Below are 24,353 nucleotides of genomic sequence, written 5' to 3' on the forward strand. Positions count from 1 at the left end.
AATAAATGCGATCTGTCCTTTTCACCAAAAGTCATAGACAGACGGACGGACACGCATAAATCGACTCAGAATGACATTTCAACCATATCTTCAAAAGGAACTATCGGTCAAATTCGCTTCCTTCTCTATGTTACGAACAAATGCACAAAGACATAATACCCTAACCATAGTTTGGTGTAGGGTATTGAAATTGAGAATAGTGTCAACATTAAAAACATGGCGACGTTTTTGCATACTCATGGATATTCAGAAAACACCTGGACACTTGGTAAATAACTACAGAATATTGATAGATTTTTAAATTTCCATTGCATGACCCTAAATCCATTTATCGTCACTTGTTTTGTTATATTTTAAATGAATTTTAAACACAAAAAAAAAAAATAAAAAAAAAATATATATTATAAATACTTTAAAAAAAACTGAAGTTTACCGATAATGAGATATTCAAACTATTTGAAATACCAAAAGAAAATAATTTAAATTTATATACAAAATTTTTAATATATATTATTACGAAATAACTTTATACATTTGCATAACACTGACTTTATTACATTTTCAATTCATTTATATTTATAAGTCTTGATATATGTTTGTTTTCCTCTTCTTTACTCTGACTTCAATAAAAACAACAGCGACATACATACAGATATTTTATTCACAATATATATGCAAGTAAAACTCACATTCAGTTCATACATACATACACACATCTATATCTATATATTGAGAATATTGAAGTATCCTTATCATACATAAGATACACACAGTTATACGTACATACATAGATATCTTAACTGTTACTTACACATTTCTTTTTTCGACCGCTTAAATGTATGAGGGCAATTCGCAAAATGAAAAAATCAAAATACGTATATGTATGTATTTAATAACAATAATTATGATATATTTTTTTGGGTTCTTTTTTTTGTGTATTATTGAAAACATTTTGGTTTATTTTAATTTTCGTTCGCTTATTTTTTATTGGAGGTACTAAAAATACATTTAAAAACTTAATATTAATAATGTACATATTTCTTTTGTTCTATCCGGCTGTGCAATTACGCAAGTTAACAATGTTTTGGTCAACTTTTGGAATACGAATAGGAATTTCGATAATATGGGTCAGATCTTTTGTCCTATAAAAATATGAAATGAAAAATATTTTTTCATAAAAATGTTCAAATAACATATTATAAAAGTTTTCATTCCATATTTCCTCAGAACAAGAAGTGAGCCCATAGACAGGAATTTATTGTCAAATTTTTTAAACTGTTTGCCATTTTGAATTATAGTTTGAACCGAGCAGATATAGCCGGCAGTCCAAGAAATACAAAATTTTTATATATCTGAGTTCTCTAAGTCTGAAAACTATTTTTTTTTTAAATGGGAGTAAATTTGACCTAAGGCTCCAATCGAAATTCCATCCGAACTCCATATTCTAAAATTTAATTCCAAAACCATATGTACTTGCGTGTTATTCTCTTCATTGCATTTTATACGTCTTCTTTTTTGTTAGTATGAATTAGTTTATGGTTAGATGTATATTATGGCTTGGTGTGGGTGTATGTGTTGCTGTTTTTTTGTTTGTTTTGTAATTTAAAAACCATTTAATGGTTATGTATTTGGCAATTGAAGATTTGTTCTATGCTGCCACAATACACAGCTGCGGGGCAATTTTGTATCAATAACAGCATTACAAATACCGATACAATCACATCGCTGGCATTCCAGATGCGATTGCCGCTGCAGTATCAGCTCTTGTCGGCAATTCTGCACTGAGTGCTCAGGGTGATCCTTCGCGGTTGCGTTATGTTTAATGGTCCCTGTGAGCAGCCGCCAACGTATACGATGGCGCAGAGTGCTCTGTTGCTGTTGTAGCCATAATAGAATAAATGAACCTATCACCAGGAGTGTGAACGGTGTGGCTTTTAGGTTTGAGCCATCGCCGTGATGCATAGCCGCAGGATGTTCACCTGAAATTAAAAGAGATTTCACAACATTATCATGATTGTTTTGTGTGTATGTTTTTTAATATTTATACACAAATAAAACATGTTTACATGTAATATATTGGGTTTCGACAACATTTCGCCACCACCACCCCCCAGAGCAAACATTAATTTCGTTTAACAAGCATTTCGTTAATTTACCCCACATTTACGTTAATGGCCCATTTCCGCAATTTCGCTTAATTTCACGTCGGCCATTAATTTTATTATCTGTTCATACGTTGTGATGATACCCATTCAATGCCATAGACTCTGGCGATATGTATCGATAAGTTTTTAATTGATATTTACTGGCGTAAATCTATGCATTTATATCGTAGCCTCCAAAGTTGTACAACTGAACATTAATTTATAGAATTTATCTGGTTCTTTTATCTTTTGATTTGCTGGGGGAAATTTTAATTAATGTGAAAAACGATATAGCTTGGAGGCCTTTGGATTTCAATGAACATGGTCAAGGAGGTTGGAGTATGGTAGGCGCCTAAAAATATCATTAGGTACTCTTTCATGTTAAGTTTAACTATTGCTTAGCATTTTAGTTTTATTTTTGGATGTTATAAATATATTACATATACTTTCATGCGCTGGTTTTGTTGGAGGGTAGGCTTATTGCCTTATTTGATTGGGGCATAAATTATGTAACACCTCGAAATATTTGTTTCCCACATAGGAAAGTACATATGGATTTTCCTATCTCGCCGAGCTGAGTCGATTTAGCTATGTATGTCCGTCCGTCCCATGAAGTTAGATTTTAGGACAGCAAGTAGAAAAAATTCCAACATTTCCATCCTACCTAAACACTAAAAATACCATAAAGGCGAAATCCAAAATACAAATCATATAGATGAGTGTGCATTTGGAGAAGGGCCTCTTCCAGTTGGAGATGATCGCAAAATATTTATGGGTTCAAATGAACCAAACACAGAAAAATAATTGAAAAATTAAACAATTGAAACCAATCGAAACCAATATTCGTAACACAGTTTTTTCTTCAAACCTTAATATTATTCCTAGGACACTTCGTATAGAAATTGCAATATATTGTCGGGTACCACCCCCAATAATGGCATTTCTTGGGTATTTTTAAATTTTTTGCTAAAGATTTGAAACCGAATCAGCTGTCAAAACTCGGTCGGGTCCAACTATACCACTGTGCGTATTTATTAGAGCTAACGTAACAAAAAAGTTATATTGGGAATTTATGTGAAGTAGGTCATACCAATTATTAACCTTATTTGATTATTTAGAGTAGTCACAATTTGGGTACTATCGCCATAGCAGCCGATGGTCGCTCTCCGCTCGTATTAATCAAAAGTGGCATCAGAATAAATGCCGAATATTCTAGTGAAAATATTCTAAAGCCTTGGTCACGCAAACATTTTGGCCGCAGACCTTGGGCATTCCAATATGACTCAGCACCATTACACTCAGTACGCGCCACCCAAGAATGGTTACAAAATGAGTTTCCTCGATTCATTTCCAGTGCACACTGGCCACCAAAATCTCCGGATACCAATTCGTTGGACTATTGTGTCTGGAGTATTTTGGAAAGCAAGATTGGCAATAAATAGTAACAAAGTGTCGATCACCTCAAGCAAGCGCTTCGCCTGAAATGGTTAAAAACACAGCATAGCAACATTAGGGCAGCGTGTGACGGTTTCATTGGCCGTTTGAAGGCCATAATTCGTGCCAAATGTGACCAATTCGAACAAACGTAAACTTATTCTAAAATTTGATGCTATTTCCGACATTTTATAAAAAAATGTATAAATTATGGCGTTTGACTTTGCTGCAGTTTTTTTCATCTCACCCGTATGATATCAGGGGCATTGCGCGCCATCTGTTTGTAGTTATTCATCGCTATAACTTTCGAACCGATATTTTCTCTATTTTTATACCCTCCACCTTGGAAAGGAGGGTATATTAACTTTGTCATTCCGTTTGTAACATCCTTAAATATTCGTCTTAGACCCCATAAAGTATATATATTCATAATCAGCATAAAATTCTAAGTCGATTTAACGATGTCCGTCTGTCTGTCTGTCCGTCTGTCTGTCTGTCCGTCTGTCTGTCTGTCTGTCTGTTGAAATCACGATACAGCCCACATTATTTGACGTAGAGCTCCAAAATTTAGCAGAGCTATTTGCATTGTGTCTAGGATGGTTGGTATTGAAAATGAGATATATCGGTCCACGTTCTGGTATAGTCCCCATATAACGGTACCTCCCGATATTCGGTATTTTGATGATTTATGCCACGTTTTTTCACGGATTTGTCTTAAAATTGGTATTTGTAGGTCATAGCAGGTCCCTGAGCGTGTGGCAAAACATTGCATGTATGGGTTCAAAATTTGGTATAGCCCCCATATAACGGTACCTCCAGATATCCGGTAATTTGATGATTTTTGCAACATTTTTTCACGGATTTGTCTGAAAATCGGTATTTGTTGGTCATAATGGGTTCCAGCTCCGGTGGCGAAACATTGCATGTATGGGTCCATGATTTGGTATAGCCCTCATATAACGGTACCTCCCGATATTCGGTATTTTGGTGGTTTTTGCCACATTTTTTCACTGATTTGCCTAAAAATTGGTATTTGTGGGTCATAATGGGTCCTAGTTCGTGTGGCGAAACATTGTAATTATAGGTCCACGTTTTGGTATAGCCCCCATATAACGGGACCTCCCGATATTCGGTAATTTGATGATTTTTGCCACATTTTTTTCACGGATTTGTCTGAAATTTGGTATTTGTTGGTCATAATTGGTTCCAGCTTCGGTAGCGAAACATTGCATGCATGGGTCCATTATTTGATATAGCCCCCATATAAAGGTACCTCCCGATATTCGATATTTTGATGGTTTTTGCCACATTTTTTCACTGATTTGTCTAAAAATTGGTATTTGTGGGCCATAATGGGTCCTAGTTCGTGTGGCGAAACATTGTAATTATAGGTCCACGTTTTGGTGTAGCCCCCATATTACGGTACCTCCCCATAATCGGCATTTTCATGGTTTTTGCCACATTTCTTCTAATGTTTATTTTACCCTAAGGTGGAGGGTATTAAAAGTTTGGCCCGGCCGAACTTAATGTTTTTTTACTTGTTTCAGGTAACTTTAATGGTAATGCCTACTTTTAAATTAAATTTAAGAATTTTTAAAAGCAGCTATTTGCAACATATTTCTCCCCCTGCTATTATTTCCTCCAATACATTTTCTAGGAATTTAAACAAGCTTTCCTATAAATACTAAATTATTCATTGACAATCATTGATATTTTCTGTCTTTAAATTACAACAAAATAAATAGTAATAATACCAAATTACACTGTCAATCAATAAAATGGAACAATGAAAACCAATTGTATCCTCAGTACAGAGAATGTGGCGAACACAACAACAACAAATAAATTGAATAACTTTTACATCAGCGACGGCAGCAAAACTATTTCGTTGAGACATTGTAACCTAAATTAAAAATAAGGCTGCAAAAAAACTTGGCATAAACTGTAATAACAGTAAATGTCGAATATTTCATTGAACTAATCGAACAAGCACGCACAAGGAATAAAAAAGAAAAAAAGGAGAAACACTAGAAAACCTATGTAACGTAAATGACTTTGAAATTAGGGCGCACCAGAAGACGGTTGGTTGTTGGGGTGGACATAAAAAATTGTTAAATAGAAATGAAAATTTGTAGAATTAATTTGGATAAAATAAATTATATTTTGATTCATTAATTTATATTTAATCATGTACAATTACAATGTAAAAATTTTAATGTAAAAAATCTAAATATTTCACCACCCACCCTATTATCTATCATTATATAAAATTCTCTAAGTATACCTAAAGCCTGCAAAGCAATTATATTAACTATTTTCAACATAAAAAATAACAAATAGCAAACAACTTAATAAGTTTCTTTCGCGAAGACGTCGACGGAAGCTCTGGAGTAATGCTGCTACTCACTATTTCTACAGGAAACCGTCGAACTTTACGAAAAGAGCACAGAAAGAAAGAAAATCACTTAAACTTTCGTAATTAAGATAAGTTTGTTACTGGGTGTTTTTTTCTCTCTCTTCATCTTCCACTACTTCTTTCATACTTATCTATTCACTCGTTTCTTGGCATGTTCGGCTGTAAGTGTTAATAGAAAAGTAAAAGTGAAATTATTTCTTGGCCCACGGAAATGTAAGGCAAATGCGTATGTGTGAGAATAAGTTATTTTTTTAAATTTAATGCAATTAAAAGGAAAAAGTTAAATTTGGCGCTGGAACATTTGACAACTTATCAATAAAATTTAACTTATATCCAATTGAATGCATTCTTAAATTGAAAGTCAATCCAGGAGTTGTTTGGATGAGTACTTAAGAATATTTCTATTTATAAAGTCCCAACCTAATGGCCCATATTTATAAAAGTTGCTGTAGTTACAGATAAATTGGAAATTTGCTAACACATCTTATTGATATGGTCACTTAACTAATTAAATTAAGTGGATTCCTTGAACCAAATAATATTTCATTCTTGTATGAAATCCACTTGTTTATCCAGACACCAAAACGAATTCATGACGAAATTATTTATTCCTTTAAGGCAGCCAATTTTTTTTGGTAATGACAGCAATTTGAAAAATATCGAAAACATTTATTGTCGCATTATAATGAGAACAGTGTTTCGAAAATAATTTTCTATGTGGGTATTAAGTATAGAGAAAGTGAAGATAGAATAGAAAACATTTGCAGAAGGAGATTTTTAGAAATCGGAAAATTATATTAAATATTGATATTAGAAGAATGATTAAATCTAAAAATCTAAAATTGAATATGAGAACATCTCTGGTTAAATAAAACGGGATTCTAGGAAATATGTGAGATCAGGAAGAGCCTGAGCTCGGAATTTCGTAAATATAATGGTATGCAACCAAATTTTGGTGTAAATAGAAAAATATCACAATTGTCAATCGCGAATACTTTTAATGCTGAAAGTCATTTTGCAGAGATTGAGTTACGATCTGAATATTTGCCTTATTTATTTAGGGAATTAAATGAACTACAAATAGAAATGTGGAAAAAATACCAACATTTATATTCAATCGCGATTATTTTTAATGCTGAATTTCCGGTGAAATCAGAAACACATGCAACGAGTATTTCTAAACTTTACTTATGTTGACGTATATAGTCTAGAAAATATAAAATAAACCCAGTATGCAAATTGCGCATGTAAGGGGCTTAAAACCCCAAATCGTGGCATCAGAATAAATGCCGAATATTAACGCGACAAAATTTTGGAGGTGTATTAAAACCTTGAGCACGAAAACATTTTGCCGCAAACCTTGGAAATTTCAACATGACTCAGCACCATAGCACTCAGCACGCACCACCCAAGAATGATTACAAAATGAAGTTCCTGGCTTCATTTCCAGCTTATAATGGCCACCAAAATCTCCGGATACTATTGTGTCTGATGTATTTTAAAAAACAAGGTTGGCACTAAAAAATACCAAAGTGTCGATCACCTCAAGCAAACGCTTCGCCGAGAATGGGCCAAAATACCGCAGCGTACATTCGGGCAGCGTGTGACGGTTTAATTGGTCGTTTAAAGGCCATAATTCGTACCAAAGGAGACCAATTCGAACAAAAAAGTTAAAAATTATGGCGTTTGACTTTGTCGCAGTTTTTTATCTCACCCTGTTTAGTCCACAAAATAACAAACAATAATCGTAAAATCAGATGAAGACGTATATCAAAGGTTTATATAAATCTGAACCAATCTCGATAACATTTGGTAGAGGTATTTTAGAGTTGTACCTGATGTCCGATATCAAATATCATTATTGTGGAGTGCATATTGGTTTGGTGCACAACACTTATTTCTGAGCTATAGTTGATATCTGGTACCAAATATCATTCTTGTGGAGTGCATATAGCGAATGTGAGGGAATTAAAACGCCAAATCGGATTGAACATATATATGGAAGTTATAACCGATTTTTACCAAACTTGATGTGCCAGAATTCAGTCCATTTAGGCCAATATTTGCTGCACAATCAACCTTATATCTGATAAAGACATATATAAGAGCTATGTCTAAATCCGATCTGATCTCGTTAAAGTTTGATAGAGGTATTTTGGAGCTCCGTAAGTGATCTGGTACCAAATTTGATTCTTGTGGAGTGCATTTTACGAATGTGAGGGACTTAAGCACAGTATCGTATGAAACATATATATGGGAGTTATAGCTATATCTGAACCGATTTTCATGAACTTTAATGTACTTGCTTCTACACTAAATTCGGTCGGAAGGATAAAGACCAAACAATTGCGTAAGAATTTTGATATTTTTTTCACATTTTGTGATTTTTTATTTTTTTAAATTTTTAATTTAGGTATGAAAACTTTCCACAATTGAAGGCCAATTTACACGGAATTTCGAACGAAGTTAGAGTTTAGTACAGGCCGAAATTTAGAATTTTGAATGGCCATCGGATAATAACAACTTTTGCGTTGTTATTTTTTAAGTATGTCGCAGCATGACAAGCGTTTTATAGGGTTAATGTCACCGGTCGACAGTATGGCAATAAACAAATCAACTAAAATGGGTTTGGATTGAAGGGGGTTTTCTAATATGTTAACAAAACAACAAAATCTTTCCTTAACCACTGTTTATTTACACATTCGATTGTTTTGTATCTCTAATACTGGCAATTTGTATTCTTTTATTCATCATATGTGTGTGTTTTTTTTTTCTCATGTTACAATTTAACATTTTGCCAATGTTTTTTTTTTTTTTCAGTATGGGTCTGTAGGTTTTTGGCTGAACCTCATTGCTCACATATATATTTCCTAACAAGCCATTAAGTCGATAGCTTCTTGTGTACAAATGAGCCAAATTATATTGTTTTGACTCATAACATGGATAAGTGCCGCCAAAGATCAACCATTATTATCAATTACATTTATCGATATAATGATTATTGACATATTGGTAATTTATATGTGTGTATATTATAAATTAGAACCACTTAGGATGCATGGAGGAGGCCGACATGAGAAATTAATAAAAATTAGGAAAGGCAGGAAGGGATAAGGAAAATACAGTAAATATTTGGTAAAAAATATTTTTTTTTATTTTTTTACTTAAGTCGAAAATATTCACATCTAAGTGTAAGCAAATAGAAAATATATTAAATATTTAAAAAAATCCTGCAAAAAATGAAACCAATGCATCTGCATTTTTGAAAGTTTACATCGAAAAGAAACCGAAGCAGAGGAGACATGTTCCCCTAAAATTAAATTCTGCAAAAAAGGGAGAACAGAGAGTCCACATTTTTGTTCACATCGAAAAGCAGAGGACACATTTTCCCCTTCTTTCGCAAATTTTGAATATTCGGATACACATTTCTTGAAAACCTTACATTTTAGGTTTAGTATATCCAACAATATTACAAATAAGAATACGAGGACTATTTTGGTTGAGTATTTAAATATTATACTTATTTATATATTCAGACTGCTGTCATTTCCAAACCTCTCGTTCGACAGCTGTTAAAATTGTTCCAGTGACATCTCATTATATTGTTTACAAGCGTAAAAAACATATTGGTGAGAATTTCCCAGAAAAAATGTTATTCGTGATGAATGTAAGCGTGATAGTCTGATTTTTTATATTTGGCTGGAAAACCACCCATTGGCTATCGTTAGAACACTCCAGCATTTGAATGTAAAAAAAAATCTTTTTTCGTTACCGTGATACTGGTAGCGTAGCCCGACGTCAAGGAAGTGGACGGAAGAAAACAGAAACATCAGAAGAAATGGTTAGAAAAGTAAAGAAGCGACTTGATCGCAACCCGCATCGCAGTGACCGAAAAATGGCTCGTGAGATGAACATATCGCAATATTGTATTCGGCAAATATTGAAAAATGAGCTCGGGGTAAAGCCATTGAAATTTCAAAAAGTGCACCACAACAGAAAGAAAATAGACTCAAAAGAACTAAATAGTTGCTTCGCTTGGCCGAAAGTGGTGAACTGCTGAATTTGGTTTTCTCCGATGACAAAACATTCGTTGTCCAGCAGTTTGTAAACAAACAAAATTATCGTGCTTACTTGCCAAAGAGGTCAGCTGAAAATGTGCACCTTCGGTTAGCCACCAGAACTCAAGCGCCGGCCATGATTATGGTGTGGGCAGCCATAACAGCCTATGGTCGCTCTCCGCTCGAATTCATCGACCGTGGCATTATAATAAATGGTTGCAGACCTGGGACATTCTAATTGGTTTCAGTACCACCGCACTCAGCACGCGCCAGCTAAGAATGATTACCAAATGAGGTTTTTCGCTTCATTTCCAGCGAACAATGGACACCAAAATCTCCGTATACCAATCCGTTGGACAATTCTGTCTGGAGTATTTTGGAATGCCAAAGGTGACCAAGTCGAACAAGTCTAAACTTATTCTATTACTTGATGCTATTTTCGACATTTTTTGCTTTCATTCAATAAAATTAAAACAAATGTAAAAGGTATGGCGTTTGACTTTGTTGAATTTTTATACCCTCCACCTTGGAAAGGAGGGTATATTAACTTTGTCATTCCGTTTGTAACATCCTTAAATATTCGTCTTAGACCCCATAAGGTATTTATATTCATAATCAGCATGAAATTCTAAGTCGATTTAACGATGTCCGTCTGTCTGTTGAAATTACTGTCCACGTTCTGGTATAGTCCCCATATAACGGTACCTCCCGATATTCGGTATTTAGATGATTTATGCCACATTTTTCACGGATTTGTCTGGAATTTGGTATTTGTAGGTCATAACGGGTCCCTGAGCGTGTGGCAAAACATTGCATGTATAGGTCCACGTTGTGGTATAGCCCCATATAAAGGTACCTCCCGATATTCGGCATTTTAATGGTTTTTACCACATTTCTTCTTTTACCCTAAGGTGGGGGGTATTAAAAGTTTGGCCCGGCCGAACTTAATGTTTTTTTATTTGTTTAATCTCACCCTGTATGCTCAAAATTTTAGCCTTCTGTTTCAATTTCTTCGAAATATCGCTTGATTACAACACACTAAAACAATCGGCTTAGAATTGTACCCCAATTAAGAAAATATTTTCCTTATATGGTCAATTTTTATACCCTATACCACATAGTGGTAAGGGTATTATGTCTTTGTGCATTTGTTTGTAACATGGAGAAGGAAGCGAGATAGACCCATAGTTACTTTTGAGGATCTCCATAGAGTCACTATCTGAGTTGATTTATGCATATCAGTCCATCTGTCCGTCCGTCCGTCTGTCCATGTATTTTTGTGAACAAAATGCAGGTCGCATTTATTATCCGATTGAGTTGAAATTTTCCAAACAACATTTGTTTGGCCCAAGGACGAATTGAAATTGGAGATAATATAAAAATTTAGATATAGCTCCCATATATATCTTCGTCCGGTTTGCTTTTATTGTGCACCAAACGTGTGATATCAGCCCGAATAGTATGGAATTTTGCACATACAAACGAAGTAGGCCTGAAAATAAGTATGCCAAATTTGATCGAAATCGGCTCAGATATAGCTATAGCTCCCATATATATTGTTTATCCGATTTATTTTTTTTTTTGTCCTCCGCAGCCGTAATGTGCACTCTGTAACAACAATATTTGGGGAAATATCAAATGCAGCTCAGAAATACCTTTGCTAAATTTTATCGAGATCAGTTCAGATTTGGATATAGCTCCCATATATAACTTCGTCCGATTGTACACCAAACGTCTAATATTTGCCCAAATGGGATGGAATTTGGCACATGCGACCGACTTGAGTCTAGAAGCTAGCATGCCAAATTTAGTGAAGATCAGTTTAGATATAGCTATCATAAAGTCGGCCCCGCCCGTCTTTAGGACTTTCTTTACTGGTTTTATTTAGGGTAGTGGCTAAAAGAATGATTAAACTAAAATCCCCCCATAGTATGATGGAAGGTATAAAAACCACATTGTCATCACATCCTCTTTCCTATGAAATATATATTATTTTCCATCTGATTGGATTTGCAAATGAAATCCAAACCAATATCTAAGTGTCATCAGGTTTTAAATTAACCATAATAAATCAAATCACCATCTAAAAGAATTCCCCGAAATTCAACTCATGCCAACAAATGCCTCCGCCGTTTTGTTCAACTACCAAACAAAATGTTGGCTTTTCTTGACATGCCACTTACAACGAAGCCATCTATATCAATCTTATTTGTTTCGTTTTCTTTTTTCACTCTATATCCCAACGAATTTACAAAACGTAAATGCATATGTTACCACTAAATAAAAAAGCCCATAAGGATGTGTCAGAACAAAAAAAAAAACGGAGGACTTCAATAAAATATTTACGTGCAAAAGTGGGTTCTAAAAATGACAGAGAAAAAATGTTAATAAATATCAAGACACCATACTGGCACTGACATATATTTAACGTAAATACAACATAACCACAAAAAACCGTGCTGGTGGGAAGAAAAATATGCCACAGACAAGTGAAGTCACCCTCCTACTACTGTTCTTTGCTCACCACCCCATCTCCGACAGAAACGAAAGTGATCCATTAGCTCCATGACCATCACTCCCACATCCGCTCGTTATTTTCCAGTTTTTAAATCGTCTCATGTGAAGTTTAAAAATCCATAAAATATCGTCCATAATAACCTTACATGCCAAAGCATTTATGTAAACTTAAGACAAGTCATATGTACACACATATGTATGTGTGTGTGTGTGTATGCATGATGATGTTGCAGAAGAAGAATCGAGAATACTTGTACGTTCCTCCATGTTCTTTGACTGGCTTTTCGAAACATGAAAAACAACTTGAAATAAATATTGAAATATTATCATAAATTAAGGGAGGGATGTTCATGATTTTAGTATGCATAAAGTGAGCTTTAGACGAGAATATCGAACTGAAAGTCATATATCAGAAGTAAAGTAGCAGCAGCAGAAGCAGAAGCTCCAAGAGCCACACAAAAAACGTAACGACAAGAGCTACATCAAGTCAAAACCATTCATTTGCTGTCGTGCATTTAATAATGATTTACATTTGGTACTTCTACATAAAGTCATTCAGAAAAAAAATGTTGCTTGGGTTGGAATGGGGAAATATTGGTATTTATTCAAATTAGATGACTTGATGCTGATCAGGATCCCTAACCATTTTAAGGAATGTAATTTGTTTTCAAATTTACTGGGGTGTTGCGTGTGTAATCCATATTCTCTGTAATAACAGAGGACAATAAAAAGCTGTCTTGTGATATTTTGGATTCATCATTAAAAATAGATAATAATGAAAATTTAAATATAATATTGGAGTAGTAATTTTATTGGGAAACACAAGTGTCAAGGAATTTAAAATTCGAAGTGAATTACTGTTAACCATTTGTATTTTTGACGAGCACGGATCCTATCACCAAAGTGCAAGTAGAAACCAGGAGAATTTGTTTAAGGGTTGTATTATATATTGCTTAATATGGGAATTTCCATACATATTCATATATTTGTGATTGGTATATAATTCTCAATCAATTTAACGCGTTTATGTTACGTGCGTTTGTTAAAATAAAAGGGAAAAATTAAAATACTTAACTCAAATTAAATTATTATACTCTACAATATAATGATTGATTGTATGTATCCTATTACTCCGAGCTCCGTCGATCTAGCTATGTGTGTCCGTCTGTCCATTTTAATTTGTAATCACACTACATTTATGGCTTCATAATCACGAAATTTTGCTTGGTTTCAAAATTGATAAAAACATAAAAGTTGTATAGATTTTGTAGTAGCCCTATTGTTTTGAACTAAGGACTAAGACAAATGGAATTTTATATTAAGTTCGAGTTTTGCACAGCGCAGAAACCTAGCATTTCGGATGGCCATCGCAAAATTTTTAGCTGGTGAAATAGACCACAATTTTTTAATGAAAAATAACAAAATTAAAAACAAAAAACAGTAAAAAAATGTGAAAAGTCGGGCGGGGCCGACTTTAGGATACCCTACACCACTTTGCTAATTTAGTAGAGCTCCGCATAACAATTAAAAGTTTTTAGGGGAGAATTAATCATACACGCTATGATTATAATTATAATTTAAAGCTCAAAGGACTAAATATGCCGAAGCATTTGTATCTTTTAAATTCGGACTTGTATTGCCCATTTGGTGCAAAATTAATATGAAATCAGATAAAGATATATATGGTAGCTATATCCAAATCTGAACCGATCTCGATAAAATTTGGCAAAGATATTTCTGAGCTGTATTTGATATACTTCCCTGAATATCGTTGTTACGGAGTGCATATTACGGCTGTGGGTAACAAATACAACAAATCGGATGAACAATATATATGGGAGCTATAGTTATATCTGAACCGATTTTCACCAAATTTGACGTACTAGATTCCGGACTCAATTCGGTCATAAGTGCCAAATTTCATCCCATTCGCGCAAATATTAGACGTTTGGTACACAATGAAAGGTAAATCGGACAAAGTTATATATGGGAGCTACATCCAAATCTAAACCGATCTCGATAAAATTTAGCAAAGGCATTCCTGAGCTGTATTTGATATAATTCCCCAAATATTGTTGTTACAGAGGCTGCGGAGGACAAAAATAACAAATCGGATGAAACATATATATGGGAGCTATAGCTATATCTAAACCGATTTCGATTAAATTTGGCATACTTATTTTCATGCCTAATTTGGTTGTATGTGCAAAATTCCATACCATTCGGGCTGATATTACACGTTTGGTGCACAATAAAAAGCAAATCGGACGAAGATATATGGGAGCTATATCTAATTTTTTACCGATTATCTCCAATTTCAATAGGGTTCGTCCTTGGGCCAAACAAATATAATTTGGAAAATTTCATTTCAATCGGGTAATAAATGCGACCTGCATTTTGTTCACAAGAATACATGGACAGACGGACGGACGGACAGACAGACGGACTGACATGCATAAATCAACTCAGAAAGTGATTCTATGGAGATCCTCAAAACTAACTATGGGTCTATCTCGCTTTCTACTCCATGTTACTAACAAATGCACAAACATAATACCCTGACCCTCGGGCGTGGCCGCCTCATGATACCCTACACCACTTTTCATATTTAGTAGAACTATCCATAACAAAAAACTTTTTATGGGGTATTTATGAGAATTAAATCAGACCAACTATGATCGGGTTTATGGCTTTTAAGCAGCTATAATTCAAAGCCGAAAACAACTAATATGTACCTCCCACATATTTCCTCTTAATTTCTACTAAATTTGACGAAGGCATTTGTGTTTGAACTGATATTCATCAAAATCCATCCTATTTGACCTGATATTACGTTTTTTAGGTACGTAAAATCAGACGAAGATATATATGGGAACTATATTCAAATGTGAACCGATCTCTATACAATTTAGCAGAGGGATTCCTATGCTGTATCTGAATGTGAGGGACTTGAATACATAATTGGATGAAACATATATGTGGGACCTATAGCTATATCTTAACCGATTTTCACAAAATTCGATTACTTTTTTTCGATGCTAAAATCGTTCGTAGGTGATAAAATCCATTCAATTTGGAAAAAAATAAAAGTCTCTAAAAAAATTGATTTTTAGTCCTGGATTTTTTTAATGACTACCTTCATGAAACATTTTTCAATGACTTTCCAGTTATTATTGGGGATTTTTGAGTGGTTTTCAAAGTCTTCGTGGCATTTTGTGAATACTTATGGCTCATTCCGGTCCATTAAATGAATTTTATCATCTCTCATAACTATATTTAGAAATGCAACTTAGGATCCGTGATCGTGGATGTAATTAGACGTTAGTAACTTTGCCAGAAAAAGGCTCTCGACAGAGGAGATAAATCACAAAATGGTTGCTTTTTGGGTCTAATGATTCATATATCAAAAGCGCATATTAATTCCCTAGATTTATAAATATACTTCAAGACAGCCACACTGTCTGTATTCCCATTTGCATAAAAAATCATTCTCCATTCACAAAGCACACATTTTGAATGTTTATGTTTCGTCTTTGCAACAAATCCTTTAGATAATAAAAACACACTCACACACACCCGCACACACATTTAAATTTCTTTTTTTTTGGCCTGAGTGTTTGTTTATGTTGTGCTACTTCAATTTTTTATTGTTATTGTTATTTTGTTTTTTTTTTTTTTGGGAGAGAGTTCATTCACTTACCATCAACGATATGTACCCGCACAGATGTGGGATTTGCATTCGACGGTGTACATGTGTAAAGTCCAGAATCTTGTTGTATGGCTTTCTGCACCAGCAAACGACTTGTTGTCAGAACACCTTTTTCCGTTACCAATGATATACCGCCACGTGGTGAATCAAAATTTATGACCTATAATGGGGTGAGATGAATAAAAAAGAAGGTATATAAAGAATAATGAGAGCCGGAAATTTTAAGTAAGATATTTTGGTCTTCCAAATTTGTATTTATCTAACATTGTGACTTTTTAAGGCGATCTGTTGGATGCTTGATTGATGACAGCATACATAGGCCATGTCTATGCATATTTAATTCATCAATTTACATTTAATTCTTCAAGAATCACTATTTTATGTAGTTTCATACAGAATGGTAAACTCATTTTTAAAGATCCATGCTTTGATATAACCCACACATAAAGGTACCGTATGTTTCTAGCTTATCAAGGGTTTTGACCTATCTTCAAATCGATTAGCTCTAAATTGACATTTTGCTTCTTCAAGGGGAATTATTTAATGTATGTACATTGTTCGTTTTGAAATCATTGTCTGTGGATGACCAATTCAAAGTGGTGACGGTCGAATTGGGCCAGTAGAGAAAATATCCACGAACAGATTTGAATTCTGTAGGTTAACATTTTTATACCCCGTTATATATTAAACCTCAAAGGAAGATATAGGGACCTGTATATAACGACATTTTTTGCAAGTTTTAAGATAGAGCTTTGAAAATCGACAGAGGCAGTCACCTTGTAGGGATATCTCCGATTTCTATTATGTTTTACGCCTTGGTTATGTTTTCTATTTTGTTTTACCAAATGTTGGAGTTCTTATTATTTACAAGTAATTATCCTTATAGGTTCACTTTTGGTACACCAATTATATAATGATATCCCTGAATTTAGATATTGCAGGGGTCAATGCCATATTTTCCAGTGATGATTTCTTAAGTGTAGATGGTCAGAAAAGCAAACCTCTAAAAAACTAATTTTTAGCCAAATCGATTAGAAAATATGGCAAAAGCCTTTGAAATAACTAAAATCAGCTATATCTGAATCCACACCATCTGTTAGGTAATTACATAACATTTTAGATAAATGTCCAATTTCCTTAAACGTTTTATATCCCAATATTTCCACGTTCTGAGTATTTTTACAGTCGAGTCTATTTCCGGTCATTTTTAATTTATTAACATTCTCAAGGCTAATTTTAGACTATACCTTTTATAGCATCGGATGGGATAAAATCTCAGATTAAAAGTGTCCCACTCACATCAAGATTATGTCATACATGCCTATGTGTGTACGCATGGACAAATGACACATTTTATAATGTATTCCTTCAAATCAGTATTTTTTCTGCTTCCTATTTTCATTAGTTTGACATTTTATTTGATTGACTTTTGACAGGAAGTCTTCGCCAAAAATACGAGGGTCCGACGCTACATTCTCGCACGTTTCGTTTCCCTTGCTCTGATTTGAGGTTAAACATATGGAGGGGGGGTCGAGGTAACAAACCCTTATCAATTTTCGTAATCACATACATTTATTTAGTAAGATGTCATCTTTTTATGACACTTACGGTGTTGTGTCAGTATTGCTGTCCTTCAACTACTAACCAGCAGCACAAAAAAAAGGTCCTGAAGTGATTTGTAATCAAAGACATATGGATAGGGAACTGGTTTTCTTCGAAAACATTCAAGGTAACTTCCCTAATAGAGTGTAGGCTATCTAGCCATGGACAGGGTATGTTTTTTTTTTTTTTTTTTTTTTTTTTGAAATACTAACCAAATAAGTTTTAATATTTTCCATAAGCCCCATAGGTATGCAACAAATTGAATGTCTTATTTACATAAGAAATGTATTCATAAATATTTGTGTTTTATTTATTTTCCTGATGGGAACTATGTTGATGTTCTGGTAACTGTGCTTGTTTTTTGGGCACAAAAGTCATTTGTTGATGTCTCAATTTTCCACAAGATGAAAAAAAAAAAAAAATAAATGAATAATATTTTTCTTTTTGGTTTAAGGTTTCAAAGATATGGGTAAACTTACCTGTCGGTTATGTGACCATGTGACAGTGGGCGGTGGCTCGGGTGCAAATTTAACGATACAAGTTAGATTTATTGTGGAACCCTTGTTTATGTGTAGTTCTGGTCCTCCTATGATTTCGGTAACAGGTTCTAAAAAAAGAAAAAAAAAAACAAAACATGACATAAATGGCAAAATGAATTAGGAAATATTTTTCAAATTTGTAATAAGTGTGAGTTCTTGGTATATTCTGTAGTTTTCATATTTAATTTGTGTACAATTTAAGAATTGAAAGAAAATGTACAAGTTCTCGGAAATAATCAATCATTTATAAAGGTTTGAGTGGGAAAAACAGTGCAGTTGCCTAACACCTGAAAGAATTGGTTATGAACCAATAACAGCTTGAAGTATTATTGAGCAATTATAAAACAATCAAGTGTTAAAGTTGTAACTAAATTACATTGGAAATTGTCCAATTATAAAAAAATCAAGTGTTAAAGTTGTAACTAAATTACATTGGAAATTGTCCTGGCTTGTACAACGTACTCAATAACAGAGCTGATTTAAATTCGTAAGTTTGATTCGAATATTAGAAGGAAAATTTATTGAGATATTTGTAGATTATTAATTAATTACAAAGAGCATTTTGTTCAAGGAGGCCAAATAATGTATTATCGTATGGAGGATATACTAAGTTTGTCATTAAGTTTGTAACACCTCGAAATATACAAATAAAGTATATATATTCTTGATCAGAATAAAATTCCATGTCGATTTAGCGATGACCGTCCATCTGTCTGTCTGTTGAAATAATTCTAGTTTCCGAACGAAATGAAGTATTTTGATAAAATTTTACTTAGATGTGTGTTTGTTCTGCAAGACCTTTTGTATTGAAAATGGGCTTTGAAGGTCCACGTTTTGGTATAGCCCCATATAACTGTACCGACAGATTTTAGGTTTTTATGTGTTTTTATCACAATTTTAACTCTAATCTGCTGCATATTGGCATGTGTTCTCATTATGTAAGAAACATCCTCCAACATCAATATAAGTCTGAATATAGGTATAATCTGCATATAACAGTACCTCCAGATATTGAGTATTTTGATGATTTGTGCCCTACTTTTCATCAAAAATGTTGCAAAATTGGAATTTGTAGTTCGTAATGGGTTTTACAGCTTTGACAGGTTTTCTAATTTCGTATTTGAAGATTCCAATTGTAGCTTCAGCTTATGACAGAAAATTTCAGTCCATGTTTTCGTAGAGCCCCGTATAATGGTACCTCGCTATAATCGGTATATTAATGATTTTGGCGAAATCATCCGCCGAAATTGTTTTAAGTTTCAAATTTGAAGTTCCTAATGGCATATGAGAAAGGTTGCTTATGCAGGCCCACGTCTTCGATATATTGTGTTTAGCAGTATATTGTGATTTTAGCAGTATTTTTCAACGGAATTTTTTAAAAAATTTGTAAATTTTTAAAAAATTTGTAAATTATGATACCCAACACCACTATGATTATTTAGTACAGTCGACAAAACTTTGCAAAGGTATGTATAGGATGTTCCTGATATAGTTTACCGAAATCATGGTTATGGAATGCATATAACGGATATTGGGGGTGGAAATCGGACGAAACATATATATGGGACCTGCTGCTACATCTTAACTAATTTTCACTAAATTTCACAAACTAGAACTAAGTTAGTTTGATCGTATGTACAGAAATTTGGTATTATTTGCTAAAATTCATGCCGTTAGGGAAAACATTTCAAAATTGACGAAGAATAACATAAATATATGAAAGCTAAAGCTTCATCTTATCAGTTTGCTTCTAGGCTAAATTTGGTAGTCTTTGCCTAAATGCATCCCATTTGGATTAATATTCCACGTTTGGCTAACAACTTGGGTGTTATATCCAAATTGGAACCGATCTCGATAAAATTTGACAGAGGTACTGTTTCTGCTATTTCTAACATCATATTAGAAATATGGGGGACTTAAAACTAAATCGGATGAAACATACAGGGTGAGATGAAAAAAATGCAACCAACTTCACATTGACAGTGACAGCTCATTATAATGTTAACAAGTGTACAAAAGCATTTTGGTGAGGATTTTCCAGAAAAATTCTTATTCGTGATGGAATTCAAGCGTGATAGTGTGATTTCTTTATATTTGGCTGGAAAACCACAAGTGACTATTGTTAGAGTACTCCAGCAGTTAAATGTGAATAAATCTTTTGTGTGGTAGCGTAGCCCGACGTCAAGGACGTGAACGGAAGAAATCAGCAACATCAGAAGAAATGGTTCGAAAAGTAAAGAAGCGACTTGATCGAAACCCGCGTCGCAGTGGCCGAAAAATGAAACGTGAGATATTGGGAAAAAAGCTCGGGGCAAAGCCATTGAAATTCCAAAAAGTGGAAGAACTTACACCGCAACAGAAAGAAAATAGACTCAAAGAGCTAAAGAGTTGCTTCGCTTGGCCGAGAATGGTGAACTGCCGAATTCGGTTTTTTCCGATGAGAAAACATTAGTTGTCCAGCACTTTGTAAACAAACAAAGTGATCGTGTTTACTTGCCAAAGCGGTCAGCTGAAAATGTGCACCTTCGGTTGGCCACCAGAATTCAAGCGCCGGCCTTGGTGATGGTGTGGGCCGTCATAACAGCCGATTGCCGCTGTCCGCTCGTATTAATCGACCTTCAGAATAAATGGCAAATATTATCGCGAAAATATTTTGAAGGGTGTATTAAGACCTTGGGCCGCAAACATTTTGGCACGCGCCACCCAAGATTGGTTACAAAATAAGGGTCCTCGCTTCATTTCCAGCGCAAAAAAAATCTCCGGATACCAATACGTTGGACTTTTGTGTCTGGAGCATTGTGGAAAGCAAGGATGGCACTAAACATACCGAAGTGTCGATCACTTCAAGCAAGCGCTTCGCCCAGAATGGGCCAAAATACCGTAGGGCAACATTCGGGCAGCGTGTGACGACTTCATGGGCCATTTGAGGGCCATAAATCGTGCCAAAGTTGGCCAATTCGAACAAATCTAAACTTATTCTTAAATTTGATGCTATTTACGACATTTTTTGTTTTCATTCAATAAAATGTAAAAATTATGGCTTTTGTCTTTGTTGCAGTTTTTTATCTCATCCTGTAACCGAGTCTATTTTTAGTCACTTTTAATTTATTAACATTCTCAAAGCCAATTTTAGGCCATACCTTTCATAGCATCGGGTGGGACAAAATCTCAAATTTAAAGTGTCTCTCTCATATCAATATTATATCAGACATGTCTATGTATGTACGCATGGACAAATGACACATTTTATAATGTATTCCTTCAAATCAGTGTTTTTTTGCTTCCCATGTTCACTATTTGACATTTTATTTGCTTGACTTTTGACAAGAATACAGGGGTATTTTTAAAAGAGTAACGCCATAAACTTATGTTACTTTTCTTCAATTTTTTCATAGGTTACCAAGTAAATGAAATCTCTATTTGGGTGATATATCTTCCATAATGTTGCCATCATATTTTCAGAAATGTGTTTGATACCTTCTTCCAAATTTTCGTTAATCACTCCCTGCCTCTCCTAAACGCGATCGTAGCAAGTAGAAATGCTCTACAAAATAATTTGTTTTCAAAATCTACTGTAGCTCCCATTTGGTATCTCGCTTGAGGCATAACACCTTCGGCCAAACTAATCCTTGAATTCTTGAATCCTTGAATTCTTATTAGCAATATTACAGAAGACATCACATACCTAAAGTACACAAATTAAAAAAAAAAATAATCCGAAATTTTAACAAAAAATATGGAAGAGGGGGAGAATTTTACATCACACTACAAACCCCCTCCCCCCTCCTTTAACTTACTGTACGATGCAAAGTTTCATAATGCAGATACATGTGTCTTGTATTTTTTAGCTGTGTTTTCATAGACTACTATTTTTCCTATAATTTCAGTCACAAAATACGTACAAAGGTACGTATGATAAATTTCTGTACACCACATACATCATACGTTCAAGTAACCACGGTTAATACACATTACAAGTATTTAAACTCACTACAGCATGAATATGCGGTTTACATTGGAATTATCATCTTCGACACAAAGGATTCGTATGACTTAAAGGCAAAGAAAGAAAAAACTCGAACGAACTCCAATCAAAATAATGATAAATAACTTAAAGAATTCCAACTCATTGCGTTTGTTGAACAAAGGTTGATGCACATAACAGAATGTGTGTATTGGTGTGATGTGGTTGTGATCTCCCATAACAATTTGAATAAATAATGAAATACACAGCAAATGCTGCAAACTAAAATAAAACACAAACGGATCGAGAATTTAATACAATATAATTCCCTAAACATATTTATCAAAACCGCTTCAAGAAGAAACGCCAGAACAGAAGAAACCCAAGCACTAAGAATAAAATATAGATGAGAACAATATGAGTTAATGACTTTATTCCCCACTTTACTAGTGTCGATTCAGCTTTTGCCGTTGCTGCGAACAGTTTTTGTTTCTGTTCGAGTTAATACAACTGTTCCTGTATTCCAAAAAGTAAATTAAACGTGTTCATTGTTTCGATGGGGAATTCCTGAGAGATTTTTTTGGCAAAACGTAGAAATTAGTTCACACCACAGAATTGCTTGTGGCTACAAATACTCTATAGGAATGCTACGCATTTTCATTAATTTCTTTGAGTTTCGGTTTTTTTCGCTTTGTTTCCGTGCATAATATTTGTGGCTTCAAAGGAGTTTTTTGTGCTTTTCTGGGAAAATAGAGCGAGCATGAATCGATATAATTGGGTTTTATAAAATATTCATGACTTGTATGTAGAACAAATCGAAAGGAAAAACACGTTTTACATAATAATAAAGCAAAAAAAAAACTTTAAATGGAGTTAAAAAAGAGATAATGTTTTTTTTTCTTATCTGAAATGTAGGTTTTTACTCATTTGAAGCTTAAAGTGGAAAATACTCAGACAAGTTCATTAAGTCCGACCTTGCCGAATTTTGTATATCCTCTACCATACGAAAATTATGGACTCATCCCCGTGTGGTTATGTTTTCTTAAATTCTAACTTTAACCCGGGATTACGCACACTAAATATAATATGAGAAGATATATTATAAGGCGTTGATTCCATGGGTGGGGATTTCTGAGAAGAGGTGGACCAATATTGTCCACTTTCGCCTCCGACGAAGATGTTATATAAATATTAGGGTTTTTATCTGTTGCATGATTTTTTAAGTTGAACTTTTGTGAGGTATGTACCAGATGAATTCTTAACTGGAAAATATTGAGTTGTATGATATTTGAAGGAAATTGGACTACTTACAAAGGTTTTGAGATTCATTGTTTTTAAAATAATTGACTTTAAATGGATGATATACAAGAAGAAGTAGACCGATATAATACTCTGAGTCCAGTTATGGCAATGATATGACGTTTGCAAAGTTTGAGGAAAACGGTAATTTTTTCACATTTTATTAGAGTTGTTATGTTGGATAGCTGTGACCCTTTGCCCTTTAAATGATATTAACACACCTGGCCCCAGAAAAAATGATTAAAATGATTCGGTGTGCGCAGCTCCCAAATTAAATTGTATTCAACTTCTACGGTATGGGTATTTTTATTCCCTCCGCCTTAAAATGGAGGAATCTTTCAAAGGGAATAAAGTAAGGTGAAAAAATTGTACTGGTATTGAAAATAGGACATTTAGGCCCAATATCTGATGAAGCCTTCATAAAACAGTATAACCTTAACCTCTCGATATTTAGTACTTGATTTTAGCCACAATTTTTAATAGAAATGTTTGACAATTTTCAATGAAGTGTTTTGAAATTTGATATCTTAAATTGCTAATAAACGGATGTATGCCCTCAGCTTGTACCCGTTAGTAAAAAATATATATTTTGACATGGGTGCCGTATAAGGGTTACAATTTTTTAGATAAGTGTTATAATTTTTCAAGATTTTGACCCCATATGGGGAAGG

The 24,353-nt window shown here is 34.1% G+C and overlaps 1 protein-coding gene across 2 annotated transcripts in view; it reads right to left on the reverse strand.

Annotated features, from left to right (window-relative positions):
* Window positions 1-1,508: 1,508 nt before the first annotated feature.
* Window positions 1,509-24,353, reverse strand: part of LOC101895602 (zwei Ig domain protein zig-8) — a 692,613-nt gene continuing 669,768 nt past the window's right edge. For both annotated transcript variants that reach the window (XM_059121452.1, XM_059121453.1), the window contains 3 exons: window positions 18,360-18,487; window positions 16,270-16,438; window positions 1,509-1,979 (listed from right to left, as the gene is read on the reverse strand). In XM_059121452.1, coding sequence (XP_058977435.1) covers window positions 1,621-1,979; window positions 16,270-16,438; window positions 18,360-18,487 — 656 coding nt within the window. In that variant the 3' untranslated portion in view covers window positions 1,509-1,620. The remainder of the gene's footprint in view (window positions 1,980-16,269; window positions 16,439-18,359; window positions 18,488-24,353) is intronic.

This window comes from Musca domestica, unplaced genomic scaffold, assembly GCF_030504385.1.
Source record: "Musca domestica strain aabys unplaced genomic scaffold, Musca_domestica.polishedcontigs.V.1.1 2, whole genome shotgun sequence".
Classification (NCBI taxonomy): domain Eukaryota; kingdom Metazoa; phylum Arthropoda; class Insecta; order Diptera; family Muscidae; genus Musca; species Musca domestica.